General features: G+C 35.5%; 1 protein-coding gene across 1 annotated transcript in view; it reads left to right on the top strand.

Annotated features, from left to right (window-relative positions):
• Positions 1-24,374, top strand: part of KCNH7 (potassium voltage-gated channel subfamily H member 7) — a 138,676-nt gene that overhangs the window by 97,549 nt on the left and 16,753 nt on the right. The window contains exons 7-9 of the mRNA XM_008054082.1: positions 9,466-9,718; positions 12,960-13,165; positions 16,415-16,514. Of these exons, the coding sequence (XP_008052273.1) occupies positions 9,466-9,718; positions 12,960-13,165; positions 16,415-16,514 (559 nt within the window). The remainder of the gene's footprint in view (positions 1-9,465; positions 9,719-12,959; positions 13,166-16,414; positions 16,515-24,374) is intronic.

The raw sequence follows: 24,374 nt of genomic DNA, 5'->3' as shown, positions 1-24,374 counted from the left end.
CTTGATGATAGATTTCTTTTTTGATACATTGTTCATTATATTGGTTAGCCAATTGTTTAGAATTTTGTACATTTTTATAATGATATTGGTTGATGCTTTAAATATTAGAAAGAAATCAATTCTAAGGCCATTTGATCCTGGTAGTTTTAATAATAGCTCTTTAATCACCTTTCCTACCCTACTGTGGGTAATTATTTATTCTATTTCTTCCTTGGTAAATACTGGTAATTTCTATTTTGAAAAGAATTTATCTATTTCATCTAGTCTTTTAAAGTTGTAGTAACATAGGTAGGTTTCTCTCACAAGATATTTAATATTGTTTGTATCAACCTACATACGCTTTCTCATGCCTACACTTACATGTTTTTGCGCTTTCTCTCTCTCTCTCTCTCTCTCTCTCTCTCCCCCCCCCCAGCAAAGCTTTAAAAGATTTATATATTTTATTGGATGTTTTTCAAGAAATTAGTCTTTGGATTTATTTATGCTTGCTATTATTCTTTTCATTTTGGGCATTTACCTTATTTCGTTTCCTCTTTTTTATTTCTTGGACAATTCTATCCTTAACATTTGTACTAAGGTCTTTTGTTCTTTGAGTCTTTCTTTTAATAATGAAGACATTAAGAGAATACATTTTTCTTTTAATACAAGTTTTTTCTGTGGTTCCATGGGTTTTGATATAAAATATTCTCATCTTATCACTTTCTAAATTGTTTCTTCTTCTACTCAAATGTTATAGAGGATGGTTATTAATTTCAAAGTACTTCTGATTTTATTGTCACTTTTCCATTTTTTTCTTTGTTTTGCATTATAATCAGAGTTAAGGGGACTATAAAGTTTCTACTTTGCAGATATGTACATCCCATACTTTACTTGGCAATCTGATTGCATTTCTTTTAATGACTCACCTTTATAAAACTTTTCCAAGACATTGAGCTTTACTTTCATAATTGAGATTGGGGTGGGTGGGTTGGATAGGACACTACTCTCCTTCTTTACACAAAATTTCATTTTTTAATGTATTATCTTATTGAATTACGCAATTCTACAAACAGGCATAGCTTGCATAAATTGGTGTCAGAACACACATAGTTGATTTATAACTCAAGTGGCAGAAGCAGACATGGGCATAGATAGAACTGTATTTGGAACGTTCAGAGTCCCAGGTAACAGTAAATACATTGTACAGAAAAGAAATTTGTTAGGTGGAAAAGGAGAATCTCTACTATTTTGAAAACGTCTACTATTTTTGCAAAAAGGTAGATAATTACTAATATAGCCCTCACTTTCCCTAGAAAACAATTGCATTGTTGTTTAACCATAAAGTTTCTGAGGAACAAATACCCAACTGATAAAAAAAATGAAAAAGGCATCTATGCTAGATTTCTATCCTTTATTACTTTTCTGTAAAGTCAATAAATGAAATGGATGAGAAACATATTATGTCTTACTATACTGTTAGCAACTTTAAAAATTCAATTTGATGGATAGCTACGGCAGGTCAGAATAGCCGAAGGAACCTTGGACTAAGTTTGGAATCTTACTTCTTCCACAAATAAAATTCCTTAATGCACTTTCTCAGATTTTACATTTGAAAAATTGAGTGATTTCCACTGTTTTCTTCACATAATGTTGCAACTCAACCAAAAAATGTGATTCCAAAATGCGATACTCGATAAATGTCCTGAAACCATAAAACTTGAGGCAAGTTCAAGATGATATTTTAAATACAAGACAGTATTTTAAACCATAATCTGGCAGATTAGACTCTACCTCCCTTTTCCTTACTTTGTAGGCAAGCTCAGGCCATCTACAATCAATTAATCTGGGAAGAACTTTTTCCAGAGCAACCAGCAGAACATACTATATGTACAAGTTCTTCATCCCTTCCCTCACCACCTCTCTCAAATAATTGCACAGGAGGAAGGAAGAAAGGTCCTGAAAATGCACCTCAGGATGCAGATCTCTCCTGTTGCCCTTAGAAATCCTAATGAGTTCCAAGGTTTCCCCTGAGACCTTATTTCAGAAATCCTGAGGTACTCTTTTTAAGTTAGACTTTTGCAAAACTAGCAGAAGGACTCCAGAGCCTGGGCAACAGGAAATGTGTATAAAAGCAGTAAGTCCCCTCTGCCTGCACATTATCACCCACACTTCAAGCCATTCTTGGCCCTGACTTAATTTGGATCAGGATAAGTTTAAGTGTTTTTCTGAAGGCAAAGAAACATCTCATAGTCATGCTGTTAACTAGAGTTGCAGGACAGGGAAAGAGATGAGGCGGGAAGGATAATTCTGTTTCCTTTTTTTAAGGACTCTTAACTGGTATCAAAACTGGTCCACGATTTACAACATTGGTATCCATATCTATGTGTGAAAGGTTTTTGTTCTGCCTGTATCTTTTTTTTTCTTGTACGCAATATAAATTATATAGTAAGTGTTGAAAAGTTACATGCAGAAAATTAGCTTAGTCTCCCCATGTTTATAAATATTCTCAGTCATGGGTTCCATAATCCTCTGCTTTGCCAAATACCTGACCAGGTATAAAGGCCTTACACAATAAAATCATTCCTTATTTTTATCAGCCACATGAAGGTAAATTAAGAAAGTAGATGACAAAGAAATTTGGGTTTCAGACTAAGGCAATATATATTTGTATGGTTAAAACAGCTAAAAAAAAAATCCATCCTGATTAGTGGTTAAAGTGGGATATTAAACATGCAATCACCAAAGAAAGAAGAAATATATATGTTTTCTATTTCTTAATGGCCAAACCACAGATATGATATGAAATGACCTAGAAATTGCAGAAACCATTAAGTTAGGACATTAGCTTCTAGAAACAACAAAAAGAAAGTTTTAGTATTTTACAAGTGCTAAAGATTTATCAGAAACTGAAAGCCCACATTAAAAACAATGATTCTATTAAAATCAGGAAATGCTATAAAATATTAAAGCTTTACAGTAGAGATTTAAGACTTAACATACTACTTATCTATTTGATAATCATGCTTGTGGCTTAGTGCTTCATAGGGAGTGTTAATTTATGTTTTAATTAATCCTAATTTGTCAAGATTTAAGTATATTTAATGACCCAGAGAATTTCCCTGGAAATTTTCCTAATGTCAATTATCACAGCCACCAAAGTCATCCAGATGATTAATGTGCTATTTACAAGAGGCATTCGCCACATTCAAACTGTATTTCTAAATGGCATGATTCAGCTCACCTTTGGGGAATGTTCCCTTCTGCTGCTACATTAAATGAAATAAATCAAAAAACATTCATTACTATATAGATCTGCCTTCCCATACTATCTAGATTCTAGATCTGGGGTATCTGTTAGAGAATACATTTTCATTCTTTTCAGAAAGAAAATACAGGAGTTTAAAACCTGATGGAAAGAGTGTGGAGAAAGTTTTGGTAAAAACAAAATAAAGGCTGGGCAAGGTGGCTCCTGTAATCCCAGCACTTTGAGAGGCCAAGGTGAGGGAATTGCCTGAACCGAAGGGTTGGAGTCCAGCCTGGGCAATTTGGTGAGACCTCGTCTCTACAATAAATCAAAAATTTAACTGGGCATGGTAGCATGTGCCTGTGGTTCCAACTACTTGGAAGGCTGAAAGGAAGAATCGCCTGAGCCCAGCAGGTCGAAGCTGCGGTGGCCGTGATCATGCCACTGCCCGCCAGTCTAGATGACAAAGTGAGACTCCAACTCAAAAATAAATAAATAAATAATAAAAATAATCTCAGTTATGGACACTCTTCTAAACAGAATCTAAAAAGTGTACTCACCATGAAAGAGTAGTTTTAAATTTGGGCTAAGAGACAGCAATCATTTAATCTTTGTTTTAAATTTGAGGAAAGATTAATAGCTTGCTGCAAATATATTGTGAATATTTAATTTTATTTGGAAACATCTATAAGCAGTCAGGTAAATTTCAGTGAGAAAACAAACACCTTTCCCTTCTCCTTGAAAGGTGTAGACTAGTGAAATATCAAAAAAAAAAAAAAAAACTTCATTAATTAGGACATTTCTCTATTCAGACTCCACTGACTGAAGCTCAGGACACATCTCTTTAATTATAATCTGTCACAGGCATGGGCCAAACTTCTTTTTTATTTGCACATCGATACAAAAAATAGATACTGCAATTGTTTTACTAGTATAAATTTATAAGTTTAAGGATTTACTTATTAAAACTTTAATAAGAATAATATCAATTAATGAGAACGTATATAAAAACAGAAGTTTCAGGTTTATATTAACTTCAGCATCCATTCATTTCTACATTTTGCGTTGGAGTCTCACTTTGTCATCTAGACTGGAGGGCAGTGGCATGATCACGGCCACCGCAGCTTCGACCTGCTGGGCTCAGGCGATTCTTCCTTTCAGCCTTCCAAGTAGTTGGAACCACAGGCACATGCTACCATGCCCAGTTAAATTTTTGATTTATTGTAGAGACGAGGTCTCACCAAATTGCCCAGGCTGGACTCAATAAAACAATGATTCCAGATGCACAGTGGAAAGTGATATGTACCTTCACAGCTTCAGGGCTTGACAGACAAGAAGACTGCATATAATAGAAATGAACATAAAATCACCAAAAGTGTGTATCCTGATTTGTACCTGTGCACTGGGCACAACAATTCTTTGCAGCCAGATCTGCTTAAGACTGGTAAAATTTCAATAAGTAGTAAATAAAGAGATTGTATTTCAGGGTGTGTGGCAGGGGAACTACTGGGTGAGGGGGTGGGTACAATAAATAGGAAGTAAAGAAGGCAACATAGCTGGGCCCAAAGAAGAGTGGTGCTCTGGATAAATATTTCTTTAAATGTACCTCTTATTTCCCACTTTTTCTCATATATATGTATGTGTTTTATATATATATAAAATAAAAAATATATATATTTTTTTATTTTAAAGATGTGGGGTACAATTCAGGATTAGATATACAAGTGGACATCATACAGGTAAAGTTTGGGCCTCCCTTTGTCCCCACTTTGCCTGGTTAGAGATCAGGTACTCTTATTGATGTTGTGTTCCTCCCTCCCCCCATTCTGGTAGTATTTCCCTACTGCCAAGGAACTCAAATTTGCTAAAAGGAAAAAAACAAAAAGTGAACAAAAGACATGAATAGACACTTCTCAAAAGAAGATAAACAGGCAGCCAACAGAAAAAGTGCTCAGCCTCACTAATCATCAGAAAAATGCATATCAAAACCACATTGAGATACCACCTAACCCTATTAAGAATAGCCATCATTAATAAAACAAACACCACCAGATGCTGGTGAAGATGTGGAGAAAAGGGAATGCTTCTACACTGTTGGTGGAAATGCAAACTAATTCAACCTCTTTGGAAGACAGTGTGGTGATTTCTGAAAGAACTATAAATTGATCTTCCATATGATCCAGCAATCTCCCTACCAGGAATGTACCCAGAGGAACTCAAAGTATTCAGCAAAAAGGATACCTGCACATGCATGTTTATTCCAGCACTAGTCACAATAGCAAAAATATGGAACTAACTGTGCTGCCCATCAAAACTGGACTGGATAAAAAAAGTGGCACATATACACAATGAAATATTACACAGCCATAAAGAAAAACAACCATATAGACGTCACAGCAACTTGGATGGACTTAGAGTCAATAATACTCGGTGCTCTATCACAGAAACAAAGAACAGAGTACCACATGTTCTCACTCAAAAGTGAACCCTGAGCATTTGTCATAATACTGTTTTCCACTTTTTCAACTGACTTCTACTTTTATTCCACTACAGCTCCTTCTTTTAACCCTCCCTTTTAAAAAGTCCTTTACAGGGCCAGGCTCCGTGGCTCAGTCTGTAATCCCAGCACTTTGGGAGACCGAGGTGAGTGGATTGCCTGAGTCCGAGGGTTCGAGACCCGCCTGGGCAATTTGGCAAGACCGCATCTCTATAATAAATCAAAAACTAGCCAGGCATGGTAGCACGCACCTGTAGTTCCGGCTACTTGGAAGGCTGAGGCGGAAGGATCGACGGAGCCCAGCAGGTGGAGGGTGCTGTGGCCGGGAGCTTATCACTGCACTCCAGTCTGGGTGACAGAGTGAGACTCCAACTCAGAAAAATAAGTAAAATAAATAAAAAGTCCTTTACTTGGGCATAACTCAGATTCCAAACTTGCTAACTTATTTGGGACATCAAAACTCTTGAGCTACCATGGCATTCAACAACCGAATCTTGAGGTTTACTTGAGTGACTGACTTGAAAGTTAAGGAAAACAGTTAAGGACCGATACCACACAAGAATTCCTTAATCTAGACAAGTTCATGCCAAGATCTTTTCCCCCATGTAACAACAAAGGCTCTATGGTACATTCAATTTGATGTTATCCTTTCCAATGAGTGTCACTTCTAATAGGATAATGTTGGGGATGAGGATATTTAATAAGAAAAAACTTTCCCAAGTGCCCATAAAGCTTTGTGGGTGATTCCAAGACTATTGGAATTTCAAGAACATATTTATAAATTAATCTTAGTAATTTCCAACTTTCAAAAAGGAACTCACAGTGAAAAGCTAAGTGCAGGAAGCCAGAACATTAAGCAAGCCAGAAATAGGAAGCAATAATTCAAGAGATATGCAAAGAAAAAGAATGTTTAAACTGGTATAGTAACACAAAAACCATTTAAACCCTACTGAGGCAATAGTACACAAAACTTAGTGGAGAATTTTCTATCAATCAGACTAAAGAGAAAAATACAATAGGTTTCTTTGTCTCTATATTTCTAACTAAAAAGAAAATGCCAATTTTTAGGATCACTAAACATGTGTAACCAAAACACAAAGGAAGTCCACAGTAAATCATCTATCGAATATCTTTTTTGCATAGAATGGGTTACAAACATTATCATATTTAATTGTGGCCACAACTCTGTGGAGTAGATATTATTAATTCAGTTGTACAAAAGGGAAACTGAAATTCAGAGAAGTCACTTTCCAAAGTTCGAACTAGTAAATCATAGAGCTAGAACTTCTGTTCCTGCCTGTCTGATTCCATAGCTCATATAATACACTCAGAGAAATGGATTTCATATCTAGCCCATCTCTGTCTTCCACCCCAAAGCATGCATGGACACACACACACACACACACACACACACACACACACACACACACACACACACACACAATTTTTCTTCCAGTCTTTACTTGGGAATACTTCATGGAAAATGCCAGAAATAGCAGCTATAGGCTTAGTATTTTCATCCCAGCTACTATAATTGTAGCAATATCTCCCTCATGCGAAGTATAAAATGCTTTCTTGTACCTCATTACAGCTATGTTTTAAGAGACAGATGGACGTGTCTACTTTGTTACTTGGTGCAGTGCTCTATACATTTTTATCTGTATGGGTCATTTGAGAGTTATTCAGAAACCACGTCAGTGGGCTTCAAGGAAGACAAGTAAGTCACATGTAGAGGCCAGTAAACTGGGGTATTTTTTCCCTATATAGTTCCCCTCCCCCACCAAAAAAAAGTGACTTCCAGTTCAGAAAACAGTATCCACACTTAGCTCTACTCCAGTCTGGCACCACTTGCCAAAGAGTCCAATTTAGTGGTTTAGATGTAGGAGAGATCAGTAACCCAGACAACTGGTTCTATGAGAGAAGCTGAGTTGGTTTAGGATTTCAGCAGCGTAGGAAAAGAGCCTCCAGCTCCAGAGGCAGAAACAAGCAAAGACTAGGCAAGTTATCATGTTAGAGAGGTCTTCTGTCCAAGAAGTGAATCTGCTGGGAGTCCAATCAAGTAGACCAAGCTCAAAAGTTACAGTTAAGGGAAGAGATTGCAGGTGAGTACCCAGAAACTTGTATCAGAGGGAGACTCATTTCTTTCAGAAATCAACCAGGTAATACAGACTCTCCGGAATAAAAATCTGAGTTCCTACGGTAGCCCAGAGCTGCATGAGCAGTGTCTAACAATTGGCACACCATTTATGGATAATTTATTAAAATTAAAACATTGGCTAATTCCAGTATTATGAATGCTCTCATTCTATAGTAAAGAAAAACAGATGGGTGAAGTGACTTGCACCAAAAGGTAACCTGTGGCAAATTCATGACCAGAATTCAGCTCCATGGATCTTCTTCTAAAACATTCTCTACTCATTTCTGTAGGTACTTTAGGTGCTTCTATACAATGAAGAAAAAAGGTGGAGAATTGTGGCTATTGTGTTTCAGATCTCTTATGGATCCTTTTTATATTATATCAGTCAATCTGACCTATTGCATAACACAAAGGTCTTATAGAAGTAGAATCCTTGTGGCTGCTTGAATATGCAAAATAGTAACAATTGTAAGCTAACTCAAATATAATGTAATTTGTTGTTCCTCTGTGGGTCAATCACATTTGAATTGCCTTACAGAAACTCATGATTACTTTTTTCTATATTGGATTGTATACCAAGCTTGATCCAAAAAGATAGAAAATCCCCAAACTGTATCATTAAATTTCACTATACAATGCCCTATTACCCCACCACAAAGGATATTTAAATGAGTCTATTTGTACTGGTAGGGGGAAATCAACATAAAAATTAAAACCTACATACAACATACCCAAAATAGCAAGATACAGAGAAGCAGGAATTGAGTGTCTTTAATCCATTGAATAATGATAATTTTATAAAAATAACACAAAATTTTATTCAGTTCAAATTGAGTAGCAGTTGTCACAAGCTATTGTTTAATCTGCTCTACAAGTTTTAAATTAGCCCTTGAATAAGTTGTCAAAACAGTAGCACTTTAGAAGCTTATGTATGCACTGTAAATTCTGGCATAATTTCCATTCCTGAATATTGAGCTACACTTTTAAAGTATGTTTGCTGTTCTTCTTTTCATTCTCTATTTTCAGTTCTTTTCAAAATATTTAGTATTAATACTGTGCATACCAAAACATAAATATTCCAAATACTGTAAACTAAGAGCACTTTCTGGTATATGACATTTACAAATACCATGGTTATTTCAGGATCAACATTTTTACTAATTATAACTAAGATGTGTACCAAAGATGGCAATCTAAATTGACTTGATATTCCTTCAAAAGGTTGATTGTCTTTCTAGTTGTACCGCCTTTCATTAGTTATGTCTTATTAATTGTCACATTGCATTATATCTGTGCACAGTATGATGCCACATAACATAACACAGGGAAAGAGAAGCAGTGTGAAAAGTTGTAGGCATTACATTTTAAAGAGACAGCACTTGTGTTGAGTCTGAATGCTGGCAGTAATTCAGAGAACAAGTATCTGAGTTAAAAATTCTGACATGTTTAGCAAACCAAGTATTCATTAAGGTAGACGAGGTAGAAGCATTGTAGAAATCCCCTGTGACAATGATTACACCTGCAGTTCTGTGAGCAAGAAATAGACTGTATTTCAGGTTGCAGTACCCAGTGCACTTGGTAGTATGAAACTTTCTTTTTTTTCTTCAGGTCCTAAAGGGTTTCCCAGAATGCTTACAAGCTGACATTTGTCTACATCTCAACCAGACTTTGCTGCAAAACTGCAAAGCTTTTCGGGGAGCAAGTAAAGGTTGCCTTAGAGCTCTGGCGATGAAGTTCAAGACCACCCATGCACCTCCAGGAGACACCCTCGTTCACTGTGGGGATGTGCTCACTGCACTTTATTTCTTATCCAGAGGCTCCATTGAAATTCTCAAAGATGACATTGTGGTGGCTATTCTGGGTGAGTGTTTTAGAACTGGATGGTGACATATTCCGTTATTAAGCTAGCATAATGCATAGTTTAAAATGATTTGCTTTACAAAACGGATCTATTTATTTATTTTAAAAAACTATATCAGAGTGGTGGGTAATTTGAAATGCTATATTTAAAACTGAATTTAAATCAAATTAACCTTGCAGAAAATATGCTTCTTGACTGTCTAACTCATTCTCTGATGTGTAAACTTTTCCATGATTCCCTTCAGTTCTTGGCAGCTACCTAGACATTTGAGGCCAGTTATATGAAAATAGTCAGCATTTTCTTTTTTCATGTTAGATCTTAGCTTCATACTTGATTCCTCAACACCTTAAAATAAAATATATGTGTTACAGGCATACTTGCTAGCATGTGCCAACACCCTGTCATGAACTGGGTTTATGTTCTGATGAATCTTCTTTATTCACTGTGCACTTTTACCTGCCATATCCCATTAAATGAAATTATATGAGTCCTCACCTAGGAAGTATAGACCTTGAACATAACACATGAGAATAGAGGTTTTGAGGAGTTTTAAAATAGTAATAAATTCAACTGGTGTGGGTGCAAAAGAAAACCCATGTTTAGTCTGTCTCTTCAGAAATAAATTGAGCTCGTAGGATTTCTTTGGAATGTTAGAACAAAAGGGAAAAACAAGGCAACAGAAAGAAATGTGTTCTATTCTTTTCCTCTCCTACCACCTTTTCAGTGGTTTAAACCTCACTCTCCCTATGGTAACATCTACCCCAGTGCCTGTAGAAATTTGCACTATTTTTTTTTCTCCTGTGGATTAAATCAAACTCCAATTACAAAAGGGGCATGTAATTCATTGATTTTCTGTCACTCAACTTTTGATGTTCACATATGACTGTTAGCTCCAAAAGATTAGGGAAGTCTGTTTCACTTGCTGCATAGCACAAAACCCAAATACATGAATGAGGAAGTATGAGTAATAACCTATATATTTTAATTTTATTATGATTAAAATTTTATCTACTTTCTCAATATTGACCAAAATGTACAACTTGGTTTTCAATCCAATAAGAAGACAAAAATGATTTCTTTTGTATTTTAAATCACTTTAACTCCAAACAATCAAGTTAGGTTTTCACTAGACTTAATAGTTTTCCTTGGTATGTTGCCAGGGAAGAAGGTGTTTCATTCCATTCCTTGTATTCGAATAAGTCAGTCCAAGTTTCTACAGGAAGGTAACAAGCCTTCTTGTTTTATAAAATAGCAATTTTAGAGGGTTGCTAAGCTGTATACATGGACTGGCTTATTCCTTGTTCATTTACAGCCATGTTAGCTAATTTTTAAAAAGCTCATGCTTAATTTAGTTCAGAGCTTTTTTTAAAAAATATATACTGACCTATCAAAACTATCAAAAATTTCAAGACAGTCCCCTTTTCTATCCCTATTTTCATGCAAGTCATCACCTAAAATCCTCACAAATTATGATTATTCTATTTGAAAGACTGATAAGTATTTATTTAAAGCATGGTGTCTGTACAATTTTCAATGTCAGTTTTCTTTTAGAGTTAAGATAAGATGTTTGACTTACTGCCATTAAATTCTCACTTAAAACAGAAACATTTCAGCATTTCTTTTCTACTAATCATAACTTTATTATGTAAAAGTCTTTGATATCTTCCACGGTATGGTATATATGAGGTTGTCTATCAAAAGCTGAAATAACACATCCAGGGAATTTTTTTGTTTTTGTTTTCTAAATCTGAGAAGAAGCTTCAGCATAGATATAAGAAAGTACTATTTTACACTGCCATTAATGATTTTTAAGTTATATAATCAAGTAATCTGTCAATATGTACTAAGTACACATACCACAGGTACAATTTTTAAATACTTGGATGATCAGAAACAGAAAAATCTAAGTGGTCATGACATTCAGGGAAAATCTTGGAAGGAGATTAGATGTATAGTATCAAGTATGTAATGACCTTGACTCTGGAGTCAGAAAGCATGGGATTAAATCCTGGCTATCCTCTCCCCTTCTCCAGATCACTCAACCAAAGAAGGTGACCTTAGGCTAATCCATTTACTGCTTTACTTCTCTTTCTGTATCTATAAAAATTGGATGATAATTAGTCATTCCTTTATGAAGCTATTTGGGGATAAAATGAGAATGATTTACCTAAGCATTTGACAGAGGGCCTGGCAACTATCACTCTTCAATAAATATGTGTTGTTGTTGCTGTTGCTCTTATATTCATCGTTGAACAAGACCTTGAAAAGAAGCTGGCAGGTGGCCAGGCAGAGATGATGGGGAGAACTCACCAGAAGTCAGACACCAAAATAACCTCAGGTTTTACAGGAGAGCAAGGAGGGCAAACTTTCAGAACAAAAATCATATAACAAAAAACCATAACTACATATGATGAAAAAACATAACTACATTTATTAGTCACTTGCAGAGATTCATTAAGAATTCAAAAATAATTATTAAAAGAAACAAGGTGTGTCCAAATTGTTCCAAAAATCACCAAAGTGTTAAAAGAGCTCCACCATAACTCCTTGTTCAGCATCACCTCCGGAGAACATCCTGAGACAGAAATATCATGAATCTGACCCTCTGTGGTCCTCCTCATAGTCCCGGATTGACAAATCAGACGACTTCTTAAAAGTATTTCCTTAAAATACTCTGTGATGAGACACTTTGCTAGCAAAGTGGGTCATACCAGACTAAAGACTGAAGAATGTTTGCTATATCCAAAGATGCTTAGCCAAATAATCAAAACAAGGAAATATAAGGGATTATTCCAAAACTGGTGACTTTTCAAGGCAAAATTCTACTCAGCAAACATGGGCTGGGGCAGTTAGACTAGGTGCTGGAACTTTGCTGCCCAATTGTCTGTTGGCCATGGGCTCTTACATTTGAAATCTCTGGATAAATTTTTTGGTAATCCTTTCACTTGTTTTTTCTCACAAGTTTTGGATTATTTTACAGAAACTTACTCCACACATGCACACAGAGAAAAATTATTTTTATTGCAAGGAAATGACTCATTCAGAAAATTATTCATTAAAATATGCTTATTATCAAATTTCCAAGTTATTTTCTTGTAATAAAACTATTTCTCTAAATGAAAAAAGAAGTCTTTGGTTCAAGGATTGGTCAATTGGTCAGTGGTCCCTTTTACTTTTAGAAAGAAGTAATTGTTTGAATTTCCTCTTTTTCCTTTTTTTCTTTCCCTTTCTTTTTTTTAAGGAAAAAATGATATATTTGGAGAAATGGTTCATCTTTATGCCAAACCTGGAAAGTCTAATGCAGATGTAAGAGCTCTCACATACTGTGACTTGCATAAAATTCAGAGAGAAGATCTGTTGGAAGTTTTGGATATGTATCCTGAATTTTCTGATCACTTTCTGACAAACCTTGAGTTGACTTTCAACCTGAGGCATGAGAGTGCAAAGGTATATGTTAACTGTTTGCTTATTTTCATATTTCTGACCTTTTATTTTTTCTTAGATTGCACAAGTACTTCTGAAAAATCAAGCAAAATATTGCAGCAAAACTTTACCAATTCTAAATATTTGGAAGAAGCAGCTGAATATTGAAATTTCTAAATTATAGGAATGAAATTTAGCCTAATTGCTTCAAATTGTTGAATAATTTTAAGTAGGTCAATTAAGTTTGACCTTGTAGGAAGACCTAGTTGACATAGTTGATTTAAAAGTCTTGGTTTATTTGTAAGAACTGCATGATGCTAAGTTTGAAAATTCCTTAAAAGTGTTTATCTTATACAGAGATTAAAATATTTTCTCAGCTATTATTTAAACTATACATTGGTTATCCATGTCTTCTCAGTAAAAATGAAAAATTAATCTCATTCAAGTTTAGGTCCCTAAACTTTTAAATTTAGTTTAGCTCCCTAAACTTTTAAATTTAGTTTAGGGGTCGGGCTCGGTCGCTCAGCCTGTAATCCCGCGCCTTTGGGAGGCTGAGGTGAGTGGATCACCTGGGCCTGCGGGTTCGAGACCCGCCTAGGCAGCGAGACCTCATCTCTACAATAAATCAAAAAATCAGCTGGGCGTGGTAACGCATGCCTGTAATTCCGGCTACTCGGAAGGCTGAGGCGGAAGGATCGCCAGAGCCCAGCAGGTCGAGGCTGCGGTGGCCGGGAGCGGCCACTGCACTCCAGTCTGGGCGACAGAGTGAGACTCCAATTCAAAGAAAAAAAAAAATTTAGTTTAAGGTTAAATAAAAGTTTAAATTTAACACAATTTCAAAATCCCAGAAGTATAAATTAATCAGATTTCACAGTGATATTTCACAGTCAATATTAATGCTGCAGGATAAATAACATATTGCCTAACAGAAATAATATTTTAAATAATTCTACATACAAATTAACTTGGAATGGATTTTGAGGTGTCGTCCTAATATCCCTCATTCTCCTCCACTGTCAAAATGTGTTCTTATCACTTACTACTATTCTATGGATATTAAAACTTACAGCCTAAAATTTATTAGTAGGTTATTACTTCTCCATCCCTTTCTTTTAAAATTCTGCAATTCCACTCCAATTATAAATACTTTTTTTAAAAATTAGAAGTTAAATATGACTGTTTGGTATTTGCCATTATATTTATATGCTAAGTAATATATTCCCTGGGGTGGGGGAGAAAAGATCCTGGAGTCAATAGTTAGGTAAAAGGTGACATAGATTTGATTCTCCCTGGAGTTTTAGTCACTCCCAGTCACTGGGAAAGACATAAAAAGAAACTTTTAAGGTCACCAGGGAGTCATTTAATATCCTGATGCACTAGCTCAGATAATTGCTTCTTTTCAAAACACTGGAAAGTTTAAAAAATATTTAGGTGGTAAAAGTTTCCTGTTATTAAGAGCATATGTTTTTACATAATATCAGTTCAGTAATTTATCACATCCCAGTTTTATGTCACCAACCTCATTTTGATTTTGCCTCAAAAAAGTAATAAATATCAATATCAGGTAACTTCATTTCATAAAAGTTTATTCATTTTATTTACAAGACTGATAATATTGTATAGAGTGAACCAGAGGAGAGGAAAGAGAATTTGCAGACAATATAATAAAAAGCTCAGAGCATAATATTCATTGAACCTTCGGTTTATTACTGTGAAATTTAACTCCGTGATCATTACTGTGTCGTTTAAGCTTCAGAGCTAAATGTAATTAGCTTGCATGTTTTTTCTTTCAATAATACAAAATCTTCAAGGTTTTTAAATTTTTTAAATTACTACAGTTGACCTTTGAACAATGCTGGAGTTAGGAGCACAGTCAAAAATCTGTGTGTAACTTTTGACTCCCTAAAAACTTAACTGCTTATAGCCCACTGTTGACTAGAATCTTTACCAATAATGTTAACATTGATTGACACATATTTTTATGTTTTATCTATTATATACTATATGCTTATAATAAAGTAAATTAAAAAATTAAGAAAATTTCAAGTATGAGAACATATGTTTACTATTCATTAAATGGAAGTGGATCATCATAAAGGTCTGCCTCTTTGTCATCTTCACACTGTAGGTAGACTGTAGGTTGAGGAGGAAGAGAAAGAGGAGAGGTTGGTCTTGCTGTCTAAGGGGTGGCGGAGAAAAAAAATTCCACAAATAAAAGTGTACCTGTAGGGCCATTGCTTTGTTAAACTCAGGTATGATCACATGGCTCTTTGAGCTTTGGTCACCATGTTTCCTGACTTTGACCCCCTTTTTTATCTTGGGGAGGTGAATCTCCTCCCTCTCTCTCTCTCTCTCCAATTTACTTTACAAATAAACTATATTTTTCTATCTAAAAAAAAACATGGACCTGCACAGTTCAAACCTATGCTGTTCAAGGGTCAACTATAAGAGGGAGCACCACCCAAAACAGTAAATTTAAAACTTGCATGTTTATTCTTATATGTTTAAACATCTGCCACCTTCAAAGTACTCTCCATTTGATGCAATACACCTATCGAGATACTGTTTTCCACTGCACAGAACAGTTTTTGAGCTCATCAGTTTTGATGCCTTTTGGTGCTTCTGCCGTTTTTTGTTTCACCTCTTCTACATAGGCAAAAACGTTTCCCTTTGAGGACTTTTTCATTGCTTGTGAGATCAGGTGAATAGGGAAGGTGGGGCTTGGGGGCACACCATTTTTAGTCAAAAACTTCTGAACACTCAGCATGGTGTATGCAGGTACACTCACAAATCACCCATCATGAAATGGGCAAACACATAGAAAGAGTGTCCAAAAAAATTTTTTACTGAAGCTGAACTTAGCCTTTCACAACAAAGCTAGATGGTACACTGATGCCAATGGTTTTTCCAAACACTTACCTATCAGGGGAAGCCTATACTAGGGGCCACCTTTCTATAATTCTGGGGCGTTTGGGGTCCCCCCATATTATTTTTAACTCTCCCAAATTACATAAACATATTCAACATAAAGGCATATTTGGTCTCTAAATGCTAACATCCCCTAATGCTTCTACTAAATAATTTCTGCAACCATAATTTCCCCAATTACATGGTCAAAGAATTATTCTGTCTGTTAGATTGCTATTTGCCTGCAATCTAATAATTAAATCTCAAGGTGGTTGAAATGATATGAGATAGTAGATAGTTTACTGATAGCAACTTATGTTCAAATTGAGTAATCACTCATTTTATCTTCATGCTCCATTAACAAAGGCTGATCTCTTACTACGATCGAAATCTATGAATGATTCTGAAGGAGACAACTGTAAATCACGAAGAAGAAAACTGTCATTTGAAAGTGAAGGTGAGAAAGGTAATTCTTTCTATTAGCTCTCTTCATTTAAGTGCTCATTATACTTCTGAATTCAAGAGCAAATTTTATTCAGGCTTTAGGAGGGCAATTCCTTTGCTTTTTCTAGCTAATGACCTGGCTTCTGGCTTCTGATTGATAGTTCTCAATGATGTCATTCAACAAAGCTATCTGATATCTACAAGAACATCACAGGTTAAAAAAATAGAGTTAAATTGATTTTTTTAAAAGGTCAAATAATAACAGTTGACTAACTATAATTCTGAAAATAGTGTTCTAGAAGGAGGGTTCTCACTTCAGACCAAGAACTCAATCTTTCCTCATGACCCACATGCATGTGTGACATGGATGAAGGTGGCATTTATTAGTCTTCCTCATTCTCAAACTCATGGAACTTGCCACTACTTGTTTTCTCTAGGTTTTTCTGCCTGTCTGCCAATTCTTTATGGTTTGCTTATATATTCAGCAAATATTTATTTAATATTTCACATTTTCAAAAAGCGACTCATGTTCTGAGAAATAAATTGTGCAAAACAGCTCTTGTCTCCCTTAGTGAGGGAAACTAGGAAACAGTAGATACTATAACAAGAATAACTACACCTCAGTGAAAACCCATATGAGGGTACATTTAATTATGCCCATCAGATGAGAGAAGGCTTTCCCGAAGAAGCCTCCACTCCTGACCAATGCTGATCCAACAAACATTCTAGTCTTCACCTTATTTAGCCTCATAGCAGTGTCTTTCACTGTGAACCAATTCCCCTCTTTTTCTTGAATATTATTTCTTTGTTATTTGTGACACTTCACTCTTCCTATTTTCCTCCTACCCTCCCTAATACCCTGAAGATAATTTCGGGATCATTATCTTCTATACCTGTTTTAGTTTATTAGCATTTTCCAAAGCATCATCCTAGGTCTTCTTTTCTTTTCATGCTATATCATATTCTTTTCCTGGGTGATCTCATTTATGTTCATCATTTAATTATAGGAGATATGCATATTTCCATCTCAATCCCAGACCACCTGAGCTTCAATCTCACACTTCCAACCACCTATTCAATAATCTACTTGAAATCTTAATGGCAGCTCAAACTCAGCATTTCCTAACTGAACACATGATGCTCCTGGGAAATCTGTGCCCCCTTTCATTTCCATATCTCTGTAAACCCGGTCACCACTCAATCAATTGCAAAGCCATATATCTAGTTGCTAATCTCACAACCTCTCCAGCAACTGGCAACATATGTTATTATTGCCAGCTCCAATAGATCTCCTATTAGTCTTCAAACTGGATCTTCCTTTGATGCACATCTCCTTAGCCACAACTCTGGACCAAGCCACAGTAATCTGCGCCTAAAATACTGAAACAGCCTTTCAACTCACCTTCCCACATGCAACTTACTCCTCTCTTATTTCTCATTCCAAACGGGACCACTGGTGATTTTTTTCCTAAATGCAATTCTGTTTGTGTCACCCACATATTCAAAGCCCTCTGAAGACTGCCTATTCACCAAAGCCTAATTCTGTGTCTCTGCCTACCTCTTCAGTCTTATACTCCCCTTCCCTTAACTGCCTCCAATACCCTTCTTCTTCCCCCGTCAGTTCACCTTCCCTGAAGCCTTTTCTTCAATTGTGCTTCTAAGTTTATTGCATCACCTTTAATCAGTTTTGTCTATCTCTAGATCATAAGCTCCATGGAGGTGGGAAATAGTTGTTCCCTGGTAGCTTTGGTGTTTGCCACATAGCAGGTGCTCAACAAATACCTGTTGAAAGAATAAATGAAATAGAATTTGAGCACCTTCCTTTTGATTATCTCCCCTTTTTGCCTTCTTAATTCAAGTTCTCTCTTTAACTCTCTTCTCTCTCCTCTTTGAATCTCCCTTCTGGGGCAGATCATCTGTTATTATTATTATTTTTTTAGTTGGAGTCTCACTCTGTCACCCAGACTGGAGTGCAGTGGCCGCTCCTGGCCACCGCAACCTGGGCCTGCTGGGCTCCGGCGATCCTTTCGCCTCAGCCTTTCGAGTAGCCGGAACTACAGGCATGCGCTACGATGCCTGGCTGAGTTTTTTATTTATTGTAGAGATGAGGTCTCGCCAAGTTGCCCAGGCGGGTCTCGAACCTGCGGGCTCAGGCAATCCACTCACCTCAGCCTCCCAAAGGCGCGGGATTACAGGCTGAGCCACCGAGCCCGGCTCATCTATTATCTTTAGCTAGCTCTACATTTCAAGTAAACCAAAATACTCTCTGCTCCATGTGAATTTTTTCTGCTTTTCTGTATCATTTTCTTAATTAGAATTTGTCTCACTGTCCTTAAACACGTACAAACACACACACGTACACACACATGCACATACCAACAACCACACCATACACTGTTTCATCAACTAAAATTATATTTTTATCAAGGTCAAGCTCCAGTGATATATCCAACATGAACTGTATCTTGATCTCCTCAAATGTAAAGGATCACTTTCGCTCATGAATTCTCAAGTCACTTACTTCTTGTGCAATTGTCAAAATATGCCCTGTACAGTAGTTATTGATATGTTTTTTTCCTTTTTCTCTCCCAAACTGTAGATTCTTTTAGCAAACAATGTTTGATAAATATTTGTTGAATTGGACTAATCATTGAATCCTCTGGCCAGCTGTAGAACAATAAGCCACTCACAGATGGTTTTCAATTTTTTTTCCTGCAATTTCCTTCATTATTCTCTTGGTGACTTTTTCTAAAAGTATAACCACTACTATTAAACTATTCTCCCACAGAGTCAATCTAAATCACTTTGAAGAGAATCTCTTATTTTTGCGAAGAAAAGGCATAATTTTCCTCCATACAGTTGAAGATGTATTAAATCTCCTTTCAATCTTGTTCAGTTTCCTCACTCTCAGACTAAATAATATAATGTTTTTAACCTTGATAAGGCCTAAGAGCATGAGAGAAATTTATACTGTGTTCATGCAACTAGACATTTCTCTTGATTTTGAAAACTTTCCCTTTAATCACAGGCTTAGTCTATGAGACCAATTTTATATAAAATGTAGCTTGTAAAAGATTTGCCTGCCTATAGCTCTTTGAAGTTTCCTGGTGTGCCTGTAAGTAATTATAAGTTCGTCAATGTGAAAACACAATTAGCTCCAATTAGCCAGAGTCTAAGGACCTGTTCCAAAGTCTTCTGGATTCCTGAATGCTACAGGCAAGTGTAAAATTTCCTAAAGGCAATTTAGTCCCTGTCACTCAGATCTAATGCTCTTAAGGTGTAACCACTCATCATATACTTTTTGATGCAGAATCAACATCTAGGAGAAAAACGCACACAAGTATAAAGAACACAGAACTTTCAGAGGATCATTGATGCTAAATTATATGTGGGTGCATAAGCTGCAATCTTTCCATGAAGTACTAATTATTTTAGTGTTAGTTTATTGCTCATGTAAAAGGAAACCTCGAAGACTGATGACTGTGATTCAATAAACAGAGGCATCAAGAACCAAAAGGAAAACCGTGTGGTTGGGCATTGGCAGCAGAGGTTGAGTCCTGCATTACAACTCCCTATCTATAACAACACTGGAGCTCTTCTAGCTTCAGTTCATATCTGCACCTCACTCCCACCCCATCTTCCAATCATGCCCACAACATGGAGCTAAAAAGTTCACATTCAAAAAGATACATTTTAAAAAGAAGAAATATGCAGATCCTCTGACAAACTGACTTTAACAAAACAGATACTTAATGCATACATAATGAGTTGTTGGTGAACGTGATTTTATTTCATGAGTTTCACATTTTTTCTGAGAAAAAAAAAATCCACTTTCCTACGGAAGAGAGTTTGTCAGTTCAGGTAACAATTTGAGGGTGCCTTGTATTTTTTGAAGATATCTTTAAATAGTTCCCTTTTCTTCCTAAAATTCTGGCATGGAAGTGCCCAGGACCTCCCCAATATGACTAGGGTCATTGTAGGAAGAGGTGCTACAGGTTTTGCGGAAGTATAATTTTATAGTTACAGAAAATGAAGAATAAAAAAGATACTTCAACGGCCTATTCAGTGGCCATAAGCATTGTTAAGACAGCTGGCAGAAGATAAGTAAATGAGGAAAATGTTCAAAGATAACCTCCATTTAAGTGGTCATCAAAGATAGATTGTGCTTTCTTCAGTGTGTGCCCAAAAAATCCACTGGGTCATAGGATTAATAATTCTTTTACAATTCTATGGTGTGCATTTTATATAATACAGAGAATATACTAGAAAGAAAGCATGTATAACTACACAGGATATATAAATGTATGTGTGTGTGTATATATATATATATGCATGTATACGTTCTGTGTATTATAAAATAAATAGATGTGTGTATATATGTATATAAGCCATTATACACATAAACACACATATATTTTAATTTGAGGTTCATATGACCAAATATTTGGAGTATTCTGCTCAACTATTCCTGTGGACAGAAAATACAATATTAAAGTGGCTACTAATGACTGATTTTGGGGCCAGTGACCTTTTGGCAGAGAATATTCCAATGAGGACAGCAACGTAACAGGCCCAAACCAATCACACATTTATTTGGTGCTCATTGTCACTAAGTACTCAATGTATGTATGCTACATTCTTCCAGTTTTTTATCTTTATTTCTATTTTAATTCTTAATGTTTTTACTCAAATTATAGAGAAAATTATTCACTACTTAACAAGAAGACAATCTGAAATTTCTTGTGAATTGAGTTAATGTCTACATATCTATTCCCTTCAATTTTCATTTCATTTTCTAGATAATTTGGCAAGAAAAATAAAGATTTCTACAAAATTCTGAAGAAATTAGCTTTACTTTTTTGTACCAAGCAGTGAGTAGAAAAAAAGAATTTGAAAGCAAATGCTTTTTTATTATACCGGCTTTACTGCTTGAAAATTCTTCAAACGTTGTAGAAAATTATAGTGTTCCTACTGATGCTATAAGTTTTAAGAGAAAGGCTCTGGTATTTTTTAACTGAATCCTGGAGATTACCTGAGGTCACCTAATTATCAAACAGGAATCATAGGACAGAAAGTGAAGAAAGTCTCCCAAAAGAACAGATTTGGCATTGATTCCTTTGCCTCCCATTTATCATCAGACCTCTGCAGAAGTATCCAGTTCTCCTTCCAACAATTCCTTCTCTGTTCCTCTTCACACTTCCTCTAAAAACGTAATATTCAAGAACAAAGTAGGCAAGTAGCCTAAAATAATTAGCACTTGTAAAACTTACTGGTTTCGAAAGAAAATAGGTGTTCTTAGCAAAATGGATGTTGTCCTGAGAAGTTAAAGATGCTGAGCTTATCATTCCTAAGCTAGAAATAGTCTTACTCTCTTGATTTCCAAAACCTAGAAGACAATTGTCAAAGCTTAGAAGACCTCTTACACCTGCTTATAATCACAATAAACTCTAATGTAAAGATCAAGAAGACTGCCAATCATTCAAGAAAGCACACATACACATAAGAAAATTAAAGTAGTGTTAAAGATGTGCCTGTAACTACAAAGGGAAGAAATCAAGGTGAAAGACTGGACTTAAATAGCTCTACACATACGATGATAAACAAGATAACTTTCTAAGAAATATATACATTCTAGCCAGGCACAGTTACTCACGTCTGTAATCACAGCACTTTGGGAGGTGGAGGCAAGAGATTGTCTGAGTCCAGGGGTTTGAAACCAGCCTGGACAACTTGGTGAGATCTTGTCTCTACAATAAATCAAAAAATTAGCCGGGCTTGGTGGTGTGCACCTGTGGTTCTAGCTACTTGGAAGGCTGAGGTGGAAGGATCACCTGAGCCCAGCAGGTCGAGGCTGCAGTGGCTGTGAGTGTGACTCTGCACTCCAGCCTGGGCGACAGAGTGTGACTCTTACTCAAAAAAAAAAAAAAAAAAAGATATATATACTTCGTAAAAATAGGGAAGAAAAACTGAAATTTACTCATTTTTCAATTCAGATAATTTTTATTAAAATGAGCATTTCTATATATATATTTAACAGAAAAAAATCCAGTGTTCCAGAAAAGAACTGAAATGCCTTGAACTCATTACAATTTGCATTTCAAAGGACTGCAATACACATTATCTTTGGGGATATTATTTTAGTGATTTCACATTGCCATCCAAAGTCAGTAAGTTTTGAAAGTGTTTCTCCAAGATGAAATAACTTCTATGAAAGTTATTGAAGGGGCAAATATATACACTGATCTACTTATTTTTATAAACTAGGACTTGTTCGATTATAAATTTACTAAGTTAACTATTTAAATATGTTGATATTATACTTTGATGTCTCTTTGGAATATTTTCCCCAATAACAAATAATTATTAACATTTTGTTATCCATTTTAGTGACCTATAATTGTATCTTTTTAATTTGTTGAGCTTGATTGAGGTGTGACTGACAAATAAAAGTTGTATGTAATTACAGTGTGCAACTCCATATTTTGATTTATGTATACATTGTGAAATGATTATCACAACCATTCTCATTAAAAGACCCATAATCTCACATACTTAACTTTGTGTGTGTGTGTGTGCATGCGTGTATGTATAGAGAACATTTCAGATCTACTCTCGTAGCAATTTTCAGGTATACGATACACTAACTATAGTCACCATGCTGTATAACAGATCTTCAAAATTCAATCATTCTACATATCTGAAATTTTGTATGCTTTGAGCACTATTTCTCCAAATGCAACTTTAATTTTCAATATCGTATAATCATGCATTTGTGTAGGAAAATAATCATGCAATCACCTTTCAACACCTTTTAAAGCCATAGAGGACCGAAGGCAATTAATCTCCATTCAAAAACTTTTCCTTAGACTCCAATTTTCCAATGAAATTATTTTGTCAAGTCATTTGGTTTGAAATTGTTCAGCTTATCTTTAAGTTGTCACCACTGGAAAATGTAAAACGAAAATTTTGCTCTTTGACCAAAGGTTATATCTCCTTGTTGAGTCTGACAAATAAAAAATGGCAATTCATCTGGAAGGAAGACTCCACAAAAGATGGAGGAAGCACAAATGTTTGCTTCAGTTTTCTTGAGAAGGAAGGGTTTTATATTATCATTCTTAAGATGAAAGGGTCAGCTACTTCATCAGGACATTTCTACTTTGTGCTCTTGAATTCATTCTCAACCGAGAGAGAAACCACAAGACAAATCACAAGTGCTTTAGAATTGTGTCCTGTGAAGAAAAAAGACTGCAGAAACAAGGAAGAAAATAAATGTTGTAAGTCTCCTGAATAAGAAAAAATAATTGAGGTTTAATTAAACAGGCAGATTTTTTCTTTGCAAAATGATGGTAACAGGAGTGATTATGTAATCTCACTTCTAGCAAAGGGAAAAATGTAAAATTCCCTCAGATTATTGCCTTCTGAATAGTATTTCTACATAAAATATAAATAGTATTAAGAAAAAATAGTACCTAATGCTACTTAATGCCTATCAAATAATTCAGTTTAACTGGAAAAAGGCAAAAATGGAACAGTCCGTCAAAAGTTAGAAGTACCTGGAGGCTGATTATAATACATTTCAGCTGTCCAAATTCATGTACGTATTACATCCGCCAATTTTCCAGCCAAAGCCTGAACAGTTTCCATTTTTAATCCACAAATAGATTGTCATTTCAACTTTCATTTCATATGGCAGAAAATGAAGCTTTAATTTATCTAGTATGGAATGGAAAAATATAGTTTAGTAAGGCTGAATCAAAGAAATTGTTCATGCAATCTGGATGATAGTCCAGCAGCAATGAACATAGAAATACAGGTGGGGTTTTTCTCCTTACAAATTGGAAAATTTCAAGGATATCAAACTTCTTCTTCTTTTACCTGATTC

This window comes from Carlito syrichta, unplaced genomic scaffold (assembly GCF_000164805.1).
Source record: "Carlito syrichta isolate Samal-C Ts95f unplaced genomic scaffold, Tarsius_syrichta-2.0.1 Scaffold289015, whole genome shotgun sequence".
In the NCBI taxonomy this organism is placed as follows: Eukaryota; Metazoa; Chordata; class Mammalia; order Primates; family Tarsiidae; genus Carlito; species Carlito syrichta.
Note: the sequence above shows the minus strand (reverse complement) of the source record. Positions and strands in the feature narration are given on the sequence as shown.